The sequence below is a fragment of the Anopheles maculipalpis genome, chromosome 3RL, assembly GCF_943734695.1.
Source record: "Anopheles maculipalpis chromosome 3RL, idAnoMacuDA_375_x, whole genome shotgun sequence".
In the NCBI taxonomy this organism is placed as follows: Eukaryota; Metazoa; Arthropoda; class Insecta; order Diptera; family Culicidae; genus Anopheles; species Anopheles maculipalpis.
In genome coordinates this window covers 73,929,125-73,941,813 of record NC_064872.1, presented here as the reverse complement: position 1 = coordinate 73,941,813, position 12,689 = coordinate 73,929,125, and the positions used below count along the sequence as shown (strand labels likewise).

The window sequence follows — 12,689 nt, the reverse complement described above, 5'->3', positions numbered from 1 at the left end:
AATGAAGCAAAAAAAGAAAGAAATGGGAAAGTAAATCATTGAATCCGGGATCTGAAAATCTGTATCCAAGAAGAATCAAAATTCAGGATCTACGATCTGAGTTCCGTTATCCGAGAAGACGTCCGGGATCGGAGAAGATTCAAGATCCGAGATTCGGGATCCATGATCCGACAGTATTCGACATCCTGAAGACCCGCGGTACGGGATCTGAGATCCGGAATTCAGGATACAGGAAGGTGGGATCTGAGTTTCTGGATTCGGTATCCAGGAACCGGAACTAGAGCTACAGAATCAGGATTGCGGGATCCGAGGTGATCCGGGATCGTAGAAGATCCTAGTTCCAAGATTTCGGGATTGAAGAAGATCGACTGTTAACTCGCACGACAGTGGCCAAGTTTTTGTGTTTCCGCAATAGTGGACGATAACTGGCGAACGAAAACGAGTGCACCGAGCAGTGACGACAAGAACCAGACAAGAGATGGGATCAGGAACCTGGGTGCAGGTATCCGAGGTCTAGAACTCTGGAATCCTGGAACAGAGTTTCATAGTCTGGGATTCGGGATCAGCAATCCATTATCCGAGGAGAGAATTCGGGATCCGAAAGAACCGGGATTCGGGATAATCGTATAGACTCGGGATCCGCGATCGGACAACAGAACCGGAATCTAGGGTATTGTGAACAGGCTTCAACATCTCTGATAGTGAGCGATATACATCTAATCATATTATCGAAAGTGACATAGAATTAATCTACAGCAGACTAGGATCAAAAGGGCAAATTTTCTTTCCATTTTAAATAAAAAACCAAAAACCTCCCCAATCCATCGTTTAATTATCAATAATGCAACTATATATTTTCTTTTCTTGTAAAATTACACATCCACTTCCGCAAGTGTTGTTCGAAGTGTTTCATACTTTCTCTTCTCTTTCGTACCAAACATAGCTGATAATTGACGAAGAAATGGGTGAAACATAAAACTTAAAACAAAAACAGAAAACAACGAAATATTCAACTAGACAATTGGGAAACTCACGGGCTTAACGGCCTCCCTGTAATAACGTTCGCGGACAGGGGACACAACTGTCCAAATAAATCATGCCTTCATGACTTTTTTATTTCGAATTTCGTTTGATTTCCTATCCATCTCTCTCATTTTCGAATCAAAGTACCGTATAGGATATGCGTGTGAGCACATGTTTCTGTGTGTATGAGCGGGTCATCGTGTTAAAGGGATAGTCAACGTTTTTTATTGAGGTTTTCGTAATTATTAAATTAATGATAGCACTAAACTATGACTAGACACAAACTCTCGCCTGTTTCTTCGAGAAAGCACAAGCATTCCTAAGGCATTATTCCAACCCGCGGTTGCAAGTGTTTTTCGATGAAACGTTTAAAAAATGAAACGGAAAACAGTAACTAACTGTGTTGTAACTTATAGTTATTGAAAGTATCAACAGAAAAGACAAAAGTACAGTGGCAAAACAAGAAACATCCGAATGTTATCTTCAAAGTGATTAAAGAGACGCAAAAGAGGGATACACAGATGATGAAATATAAGCAACAAACGGGTATAGTAAAAATCTTCACATTTTCGTTGAAAGACGAGTAAGAAAAATCTGGCAGCAATTATTTGTAAAAAGAGTAAACAGGACAACATTCTGATGTACTAGCGTACTCCAATGTTTTGGGCTGAGGGTATAACTAACCAAGCTTGCAGTGGACAGGCACTATGGGATGTGCTGAAAGAGGTTTATGTGTGAAACGGTATGTGTGTAAAATGCAGCATTCTTGAATAGAGTAGAATGACAGTTAAAATTGATCGTTTTTTCGTTAAAATATTAAACTGATCATGCCACATGACAAGAAAAATGACCTTTGCAACAGCTTTTCTTTGTCACTATTAAAAAGTTCCAGTGGTGATCAGTGGTGATCAGAAAAACATGATGTTTTGTATTGCAAATTGCATACCTTTAGGTTTAGTAAAAAACAAAAAGTGTATCTGCATGTATTTTTGCGTGCGTCATGTGTGTGCTAAGTACTAAGTGTACTATTTATGCCATAATATTTCGCTGTGCTGGGGAAAAAAATGGGGAAAACGATTGTATCAACAATAGATAGAAATTAGAAGATCCAACACAAAACACTAAGGCGCATTTCAGACATTCTACGCACTGCTACCATGCCCGGGAGGGCTAAAGTAATCCCAGTGATGATGATGGACAGCCTTTTCACCGCTCATACCGAGCGCCATCAATCCTGCCACGATCACAATCAGTATGATGATGGCAATGTGCAGATCGCGCTTGTTTTCGTCCTTGCTGCTGGCACGCAGCATCGCCATCAAATCATCGCCAGTCTGCCGGATCGAGGACCCACAGGCTCGCACCAGCTGTCCACCGAGCGTCGGGATGGAGGGTGGTTCCGGTGAACGGGTACCGTGTCGATGGCGACGGTGTTCCCGCTGGAAGTCTTCCTCCGACGTTGATTCACGTTTCGAACGATGGTGACGACGACGACGCTGCGGTGCGAGTGGGGTCATGCCGAGATCCTCATCCGAGGGAACACCACGCATGAGGTAAGAGGCGGCAGCAGCAGCGGCAGCTGACGATGGTGGAACACCGTGATAAGCTAGATAGTCCGGATGGTAGACGAATGGGGTGGCGATCGTTGGTAGAGGAGGTCTTATCGGAGGTTGATCTGTTGGTAGGGTGGATGGAGTTGGCAAAGCTGCAGCACCATCTACAACGTCTACAGAGGGGGCTGCGGGGACGTGAACGCCATTAGTCGGAGTCGGAGATGCAGTAGTAGCCGGTTCTTCCAATTTTGTGACTGCTTCCTGCTGAAGGACGCTCTCATTGACAGTCGAAACTTCTTTAGGTTCCTTCGGAGCTGCTTGGGCTGAGGCAGCCTTCTGCTGCTGCAGCTCAGCCTCTCTTTGGCGTGCCTGTTCCGCCTCTATCGCACGCTGTATTTCCAGCTCACGCAGTCGTTGGTGTTCGAGTTCCCGTGCTCTTTGCAGTTCCATCTCGCGTATCCTTTGCTGTTCGAGATCACGTGCCCGCTGCTGTTCAACCTCTCTGGCACGCTGCAGTTCCAGTTCGCGTGCCAAATGAAGTTCTCGTTCGCGTTCTCTTGCTCGTTCCAGTTCCTGCTCGCGCTCTTTAAGCAGCTCACGCTCCTTTTCCCGCTGCAGCTCACGCTCCTTCTCCTGCTGCTCCATCAGTAACTGTTGCTGCTGTTGGGCCACAAGCAACTGTTGCTGTTGATTCTGTTGCTGTGCTAGCAGCATCTTCTGGTGTTCTTGCTGTTGAAGAATCTGCTCCTTCAGTTGCTGTGTTTGGAGCAACTGTTGGCTCTGTTGCTCCAGCAGCTGGCGTTGCTGCTCTTCGAGCTTTTGCTCCTGCAGTCGCTTTTGCTCGTCGTGCTGTCGGCGAAGATCTTCGAGCTGTTGCTGGTGCAGCTTGTGTAGCTCATCAATATGCTGTTGCTCTGTCGTACGCAATCGCTCTACGATCTCCTCAATCACGTTGGGTGCGATCTCTACGCTGCGCGTGGGTTCCGGAGTCGTCGCGGAAAGTCGTCCATCAACGGAGGTACGTGATGATCGCATCGCTGGTGTGCGAAGTGTGTTGCTCGCTTCCACCGGACGAATCTCATCCTCGCGCGTTAAGCTGTTGGTGCTCTTGCGGAACCGACGCTCGAATGTGTCCGTTTTGCGGGGTTCGGGTTTGCGTTCGTCCGAGACATATTTCTTGACCAGTTCGGCAATGTACTGATCGTCATCAAACTCCTCCAGCGGTTGAACGGTAAGTGACGCCTCGACAATGGATTCGTGGTTTAGGGACGGTGTCGATACCTTCCGTTCGATCAGGATCGAAGCCGGTGTTTCCGGCCGGCTTCCCGAGCGTGAGGACTTGGGCCGCTCGGACAGTGCCTTTGCGTTTCCTTCACGGAATCGGTTCAGTGCGCCCTCTAGCTGATCGCCATCGTGTGCCCGAGCTGCACGCTCCGTCACGGCCGCTATTTCTGCGTCCAGTCCGAAGTCCTCCGAGACGGGATCAGTTTGGGTGGCCGTCTCGACTTCTTCGATGGATGAGTCGTGCACTGGGAGCACCATTCTTTCGGCTCCTCCATCCAGATCGTGATGATCGCTACCGTCCGGGCGGCGTGGTTTACGCGTAGGACGCGGTGGAGGTGGCAGTGGACGATCCTTCATCTTGCTCGCAACGTCACCGGAGTGGAGCGGAGGTTTAGGACCGAGTGGAGGTGCCGGTGCGATCACGTCCTCGTACTGTGCCACGTCGTCCTTGCTAAGACTGGACGATTGTCTGCAACGGAAATACACAGGTGAGTACAATGGACGGAACTCTTGACGCGTTTTACCCAAACTCTTCTAAATATGCGAATACTTACAATTGCTGCTCACCGGTCAAGCTAGTGACGGACTTCCTGCGTGGTGGACGGTTCGGATTAATGGTGCTATAGTTGCGCTGTGGCCGAACGGGTGACACTGAATGATGGTAGTTCGGTAGCGTGTTGAACTGCCGCGGTGGTGGTGCATCGAGTGATCTGGTCGACTTTCGTCGTCGAATCGGTGCCGGTGGACGTGGTGGTGCTTCCTTGCGAACAGTGGCATAACTGGGTGCATTCCCGTGCAATGTGTGGTGCAAAGCGAGAGAAGAGGGTTAAATTAGTACATCATCCATCACCGTAAGTAGTCATCGAGCGTACACACTTACCCATTTGATTCGGAAATTTCGTAAGAATATGAGTCCCTACCTGGGACGGGCGCTCGATCGATAATGCCTCCAATCAGCGACTCTGCACCACGTGATACACGATCGTCATCATCGAGAGCTTTGGAAAGCTGAGAGCGCGAGCGTGTACGTCGTGGTGTCGGTTCAGGGATCGTACCAAAGCTTTCCTCCCGAGCGAGCGGTACTTCCGCACGGTAAGCCATCGTAGTCTGCGAATTAGTGGAATCAAATAGAAGGAAGAGAAAGCGATGGAGGGGAAAATAGAAGCAAACCAAACCATCCAGTTGTGACATGCAGCCCCGGGTGATGATCGATTGAACATTAAGGTGGAGAAAAGAGAAAGTAAACAAACGGATTAGTACACAGTGTGAACATGCTTGGTATAAGACACCTTAGCCCCATGTCACCCTTAACCAAACGCCCACTGGGAAGGACCTTGGTATGGGAAAGCAAAGGGAAGAAGGTTGGAACTGTGCGATCTGGTTACCGTGGGAGGTGGTCCGGAGATGAAGTTATTGGAGATGGACTTGCCGACGGCGAAACCACCGTTAGTGAATGATGATGGTCCTACGTCCGATGGGGTCACATCACGGAAGCGCTTCTTGCGGTGGCGTGTTGGTGGCGTCGGTGGAACAACCGTACCGGCCAGCATGGCCTGTCGTGGCAGGGAACCACTCAAGGCTGCCGAGTCATCGTCGTCGTCCATGTATCGGGCAGCTGCTGATTGAAGTAGCTGTGGCTGCTCACTGCCATACTTGGTGCGCTGGCGATCGTAAAAGCCAAGATCTTCCTCCTCCTCTTCATCCTCAAGACCATAGTCTTGATCGTCCTGGGGGACAGTTTGATCGATCGTTTTCTTCGGCTTACGGGTCGGACGATCCGGTGGGAAGGTGCGATAGAAATCGGTTCCCTTACCACCACGGTACTCATCGGTGTAGGAGTTCTGCTGGTTAGAAACGTCATCCGATTCGAAGCTTGGTTGATAGTATCTTCGCATACCATCCTGATCGCGATCGAGCTCTTCATCGTAGTAGTCGTACCGGTCCATATCAGCCAGCGCATTCTTCGGTTGGCTCAAACCCTCCTTAATGGCGGAGCTGATGTACTCGCCCATCTGGATGTTATCCTTCGAGATACCCTTCTGACGCAGGAAGAATTCATCGTCATCGATCTCCTCCAGAACACCCTTGCGACGGCGCACACTGGAGCTTCCCGAAGATTGGCACTCTTGGTTCGTATACGGTGTTGACGATCGACGCTCCAGCTCCTTTTCGGTGCGCTGCTTGCTCAGCTCTAACAAGTACCGAGCCTGTTCGCGTGCTTCCTGATCGATAGCTTCCTCTTCCTTGGCTACCAGCAGACGTTCCTCTTCGTCGAGGAAGTCCAGATCGTTGCTATTCATGTCGATGTTTTGGCGAATCTTTTGACCCAGCGAACTGGCCCAGAATTGTTTCTCCTCTTCCGAGGCAAGATCGGACTCTTGCCGCTCCATCGGAGGTTTACGCTTCAGGAACTCTTCGTGTCGAGCTGCGGAGAGCAGATGGATTTCGCGATTCTCTTTGTCATATTCCTCGAGCTGCTTTTGCTCCTCAGTTACAGCCAGCTCAGGACCCTCGAACTCAGCTCGTTCGAGTTCTTGGCGCATGCGTCGCTCGACAGAAGTTTCCCGCTCATCCAACTCACTGCCGGTGTACTGCAGGAAACGGTTGCTCTCCGTATCTTCCGACTTTTCGGACGTCCAACGCGATACCAAAGCAGTGCCCTTGGGACGCGTCGTCTTTGCCGATTTGGTAAACTCAAGTGGTGGTGGTGTACCGGCACGTACACTAGCCTGACCACTGGGAACTGACTTTTGACGCTTAAACTTATCGAAAATGCGTGGATACGTGCTGAAGTCGGTATAGTTTACCTTGGTGGGCGTTGTAGCCGAATCACCCATCATCGATGCATCCGACGGTGATGCGGCACTGGTCGCACCGGATGGGGATGGTTCCTTCATCGATTTACTGCGTGCTAGCTTTATTTTCGCAAAGTCCGACTTCATCTTGCTAAAGTCGGGCTTCTCGGTAAGGAACTTGGGCATCTCCGGACGCTTAAACTTCGACATGTCGGGTGTCTTCAGCTTCGGCATCTTTGGTTTGGAAATTTTCGTAAACTCTGGACGCTTAAAGTCAGGCTTCTGAAGCTTCGGCATGTGTATGTTCTTAAGCATGTTACCGGATTTGTTACCACTCTTGGCGGGAGTTGCTTCGTCTTCTGCAACATCGCCGGTAGCTTCTTCCGCTGGAACAGAGGATCCTTCTGCGGCAGCTTCTAGAGTGGACGGTGGTTCCTCATCCTTGGGAACGGCAAGTGTAAAGTCCAGCTTCTCCAATTCAGGAGTCGTTACAACCTCCGGACTTGCTAGTGGGGCCGAATCTTTGTCCTTCTTCAGCTTAATGTTGGACATCTTGTTCTTAAAGCGATCCGTCTGCTGGATAAACTTCTTCTGTAGCGTTTTACCTCCCTCTTGGGCACGTGCCATCGCTTGCTTGCCACTTTCCTGTGCCTTTGCCATCGCCTGTTTGCCGCTGGTCTGAGCCTTTGCCATAGCTGCCTTCATCTTGCTGGTCTTCTCGCTCTGCGGTTCCGATGCAACAGAAGCAGCCGCAGCTCCTTCTGCACCTTCTTGGGCTGTTGTAGCGTCGGATGGCAGGTTAAAGTAGCGATCCTCGATCGACTTCTGAAGCTCTTCCATGCTGATGGTATCGCCCTCATCATTGCCCGGCACACGAAGGAACGATGCGTTGGAAAGCTTACGATCTTGGCCGTCTGGTTGCTGCTGAGCCTTGCTAGATACGGCCAACAATCCATCCTTGGTGGAGGATTTGCTGGCATCGTTAGGTTCTCCGATGGGCTCGTACTCGTGATCACTAAAATCAGAATGCGTGAAAGTGAATATTATTAGCTATAGATAGACAAAAATAGGGAAAATCAACTGATGCAAAGCAAGCAATAAGCACACATTATTCTCATTATGACTCTCAATAGAATATCGATTAGATCGTACATTATTCAGATAATAACATTTCAATTCCAATAATTGTTGAGTAAATTGCATGATCGCAATCCCAGAAATAAGCTCTCGAAAATGGAACACTTAAATGAAATAAGTTGCCTTACCCCGAACTTCCCATTATCTTACCGATGATCGTACTGATCGTATCCGGGAGCCGTTCTTGCCGTATCACCTTTTGTCTTGTAGCGCTGCAAGAGCGTAGAACTCTCGAACCTAGAGCTACCGGCTTCCAGGCTACGCTGGCTGATCGATCTTGGCTGTACTCCTGCACCAGCAGCTGATCCCGGTGCTGTGGAGGCACTCAATGGACGTGGCGTGTATTTATCCAGCAGTGAAGGGCGCATTGATTTACGATAGTCCAAGCTACCCTGACTTCTGTGGAACTCTCGCGAAGGTTCAGATGTCCCACTGCTGATCACCTCCTGAGATCCCGCCTTGGGACCATAGCGCTGAAGAAGCTTCGACTGTCTTGGCACAGAGGAGGTTGATCCATTTCGATCAAGGCTCTGGTGACTGTTGGATAAACCTCGGGCCGAGAATCCTAGTGCCCCTTGACTACCATAAGGTGTGCCACCGGAACGAGGACGTCCGAGAGATAAACTACGCTGGGCCGGTGGCATCTGCTTGGAAGCAGCCACACTGTAGTGATCCAGATGGCTGGCAAGATCGATCGTTTCTTCTTCCGGATGTTTAGACTCCTCAGTGGCAGAAGAACTCGCAGCACCCGTTTTGAGTGCTGCCGCGGACTTCTTCTTCTCATCCTTGATTCGCTTCTTCTCTTCCTTATCTTTGCGTTTCTCTTCCTCAAGTCGACGCTTTTCTTCTTCGCGCGCACGTTTTTCCTCCTCTTTGTGCTTCCGTTCCTCGTCCTTACGACGCCGATCCTCTTCTTCACGGAGATGTTTTTCCTCCTCTTTATGTTTGCGTTCTTCCTCCCGGCGACGACGTTCCTCTTCCTCGCGCAAATGTTTTTCCTCTCCTTTGCGACGCTTTTCCGCATCATCGTTTGCACGCTTTTCTGCGTCTTTGCGTCGTTTTTCATCCTCTTTCAGGCGACGTTCCTCTTCGCGCTGTCGCTTTTCTTCGGCAGCCTTTAGACGTTTTTCTTCAGCGTCTTGCTGTTTCGATTTGCTGCCCACACTACTGGTGCTGTGACGAGAATCGATCGAAGGGATGGGAATGGTTGACAGTTGCTGTTGTTGCTGTTGCTGCTTCGGAACGAACGAAGGATGGTAGGTGAAGTCACGCTTCTTCAGTTTGCGATCCGGTGGGATCGCTTCAATACGCTCGTCTTCGTCTAGTTCGGCATCAGTTTTCATTGCCTGGGGGATAGTTAATGCGGCCAGCTGTTCAAATGCACTTGCAAGCGTATGCTTCACCGGATGATGACGTTGTGCAGCCAACTGCTTCATTTCAGCCCGATCAGTAAACTCCGAAATCTCCAGCTCGTTGGATAGATTACCGGTGGAACCACGGCCACCAAGATGCTGCAGATCGGTCATGCTACGACGACTGCTCATGTCACTGAGCGGTAGCTGTAAGGTAGCAGTCTTTGCTAGCGTCAACGTGCCCTTGGGCGATTGTGTCCAGGTGTTTGTCGAGGTCTTCGTCGTCAGTGAACGGGGATGATCGTGCGATGGAGGGTCAGGATTCGAAGCGCTTCCGTAATGATCCATGCGATCTCGGGTGCTGAACAATGGCGGTGATGGTTCTTTCGATGATGATACGGATTGCTTGACGGATGGTGCGGCGAGTGTCTTCGTGATGGTGGGAATGGCTATACTCACGATGGTTGCCGGCGGTAGTACGGCCGCAGCCGCCGCCATTGGCTGCAGATCTTTGCGCGCCGGTTTGACTGGAGGTGTCGGTGATGGTTTTGAAGCTGGAGTTGGTGCTTCAGCGGACGGAGTAGTTACAGGAGCGAGAATATTGTTTGCTCTACCTGGTGGGACCTGCAGTGGCTGTGTCTCAAAGTGCGGTTGCTTACCGACCTCTGCAGAAGCTGGAGTTGGTGGTATAATACCCACCATGGGTAGTGGTAAAGCAGACGCAATGTTTCCTACCACTGGTTCGCCTACTGCCGACACCATCGGTAGTGTTTCGGGTGTAATCGGGTCTGGTTCCGACTCGGTCGATAGCATTCTCTGGGAGCCTCGCTGTAAGCCTTTCCTGGGACCTCCGCGCGAAAGACTCGACGAACGGCTGCGAATGTTTTGATACTGGTCGAAGTGATCCGTACCATAGTCGGCAAACTCGCTCTGTGAAGCAGCCAGACTCTGCGACACCGAAACTGGCCTTTGGGCCGCGGTTGGTGGGCTCCGTAGGTTTTGCTGGCTACTGTAACCTGCTTGCCCACGGCCAGCCTCCAGGGCCTGGTTACGATCCAGCGACTTACCGAACCGTGGTGTATACTTCGAGAGCAGCGAGGATCGTTGAACACGCTCTGGCTCGAGACTTCCACCACGGGAAAACTTTGTTACCGGCGTGCTCTCTCTACCAGACAGGCCTGTAAATTCTTGCGAATTGTTGATCGGATTGTAACGCTGCAGTAGTTTCGAGTTTTCCAAACTCTTCTGGCTGCTGTAGCGCTGTGGTTCGGTTTGTGAACTGAGTCCACCCGTTTGCGATGATGTTTCAAAGTCCTGTGGCTGATCGTCTAGCGAGTTCGGCTGGTGGTAGTATCGACGGAGCAGCTTCGACTGATCAAGACTACGCTGACTGGAAGACTTTTTCGGTGATTCGTAGAAGCTACCAGACTCGGGCCGTGCGGATCCGCTAGCGCCGTGGCTACCGAGTGGTTTCGGTGTGTAGCGCTGTAGTAGGGACGAGTTCTGTAGGCTGCGCTGACTCGTTGACTTCACGATGTTGGGCGGAGTGTCCAAGGCGGGGCTAGTCAACGGGTCCTGAGAGCCTGCTTTCGGTTGGTACCGGCTCAGCAGCGATGAACGCCGCTGTGGCGGCTGACCGTTCAGGGCTTGCATGGACATGGTTATGTGATGCTGTCTACTCTAGTTCGTTACACTTTCACACTGCTTTTGCTCTTCACACTCAGATGCAGGGAGTAGGAACAGTTCGTTTGCTAAAAAAGAAAACTGATGAGCATGCTAAGAAAACTGCCAAATGCCGCAACTAAACGCAGAGCAAGGGAAAGACACTCTTTGCACCGGATGGATCACACGATCAAGTGTGATCCGTTCCTTAAATCATCTAAAAATCTCCTTCAAACTTCAAAACATTGTAAGAGTTTTGTGCAAGAAATTTAAACAAAAAAATAAACCCTCACACACAAATCACTCAAGGATGTGTGTTCTTTTGCTTGTTCGCAGCTATTTCACAAATATCTCGTACATTAATTCATCACTAGACTGCATCACCTGGGGGATGGCGCACTTGTTCGCGGGATACAGATTGTCCGCTATTTTCGTGCCCAGCTTAAAATTTTCTTCACACTGTCTTCCCTTCAACACTGCTCCTTCCCTTCGTCGGTGGACGACATGTCAACCGGACAGGGTTTGTCGGGACTTATTTTTGGATCGTTGAGGGCAGCTCTTGGTAGCGACCACCACAACATACAAACACACACACGCGTAAAACGTACAATCACACACAAAATCTGCACTTAAAGATGTAGATCACTCTCTTTGTGTTACTTTAACGTTCCCCCAACTAACACGAATAGGTTTTGCATATTTCACTCTTTGTACTCTAAAAGTCTTTTCTTTCCTTCAAGAGAATCTTGTTTCAAACTAATAAAGGTGTAGCTTTAGGAAACTTCACTAACTTCAAGATATATTTTTATATGAGTAAGAGGCTCGAGGTAGGTTTAACGCTGGTTGGGAGCAGAATTTATCCCACGTAATACAAAGAGACTGAAAATTAAGCTTCATTTAACGGACACACTTAAACAATTAGCACTACTAAACTACTAACGATGATCACTACAAATTGAAGCACATCACTGACTGGGATCGGAGCAACATCCTATGCGACCGCAACGAATTTCAACTCCCACCAGGTGAACGTCCTCTCACTTATGACACTAAAGCTCTATTTACTTGACTCGTAGCAAGCACAACTGACCGGAAACAAAATATCGTACTTTCAATGCAAAAGTATGGGAAAAATGGAAAACGTAGCACAACCGTAAATAAATAATAGCGAAAAAGTAGCGGCACGGAAACGAAACAAAAAAAAACGATCGGTTCGAAGTAAAATAAAATAAAGACGATCGCTCAGTAGCAGCGCTGCAGCAGCCCCGTCGTTGTTGTGAACGCCAACATTTTCCGTTCGACACTGGGGATGTGGCTCTGGTTGACGTAGTGCAAAATTTGAATTGCCCGAACACCGGCCAAACCGACTACCCCATTCTCACTTTTCCTCTCTTCAAAGCACCGAAAGAGAACGGATGAATGCGAGGGAAAAAAAGAAAAATACACACACAAACACATTCATAACACGTACCGAAAAAAGATCAACCACCATGCGCCTCCATCGGGGTTTGCCTTTCTGTTTTTGCCGCCGGGATCAACCTCGGTTTGTTGTTTGCCGATCGTGTGTTGATCGAATGTGCAGGCGCTATATTTAAGATGTCGTGCCAACGCGCAAAGTGTAGCTCTTCAACCGTCGTAGCTCATCGTAGGTTGTTGCGGCAGTGGTTTGAAGTTGTAGAGGATACACCAACACACATACATTACTCAAGAAAGAACGAAAAAAAAACAAGAATGCTTTTGGGAGATCTCGCGAGGTGATTTAGAAGAGAGATCTGGGAGAACCATTTATTGGGGAAACTCATTTTTCATACACACAAACCATATTATGATTGATGAAATGAGTAACATAAACGTAACGAGGTGTGCTCGTTTACATTGCCTCC

At 49.2% G+C, this 12,689-nt stretch overlaps 1 protein-coding gene across 1 annotated transcript; it reads right to left on the bottom strand.

Moving 5' to 3' along the window:
- Positions 1–2,122: 2,122 nt before the first annotated feature.
- LOC126561255 (uncharacterized) lies at positions 2,123–10,916 on the bottom strand. Its single transcript, XM_050217219.1, has 5 exons — positions 7,943–10,916; positions 5,246–7,670; positions 4,741–4,967; positions 4,415–4,639; positions 2,123–4,329 (listed from the first exon to the last, which is right to left on the bottom strand). The coding sequence occupies exons 1-5, from the start codon at positions 10,801–10,803 to the stop codon at positions 2,166–2,168; spliced, it is 7,902 nt and encodes a 2,633-aa protein (XP_050073176.1). The 5' UTR covers positions 10,804–10,916; the 3' UTR covers positions 2,123–2,165.
- Positions 10,917–12,689: the final 1,773 nt, after the last annotated feature.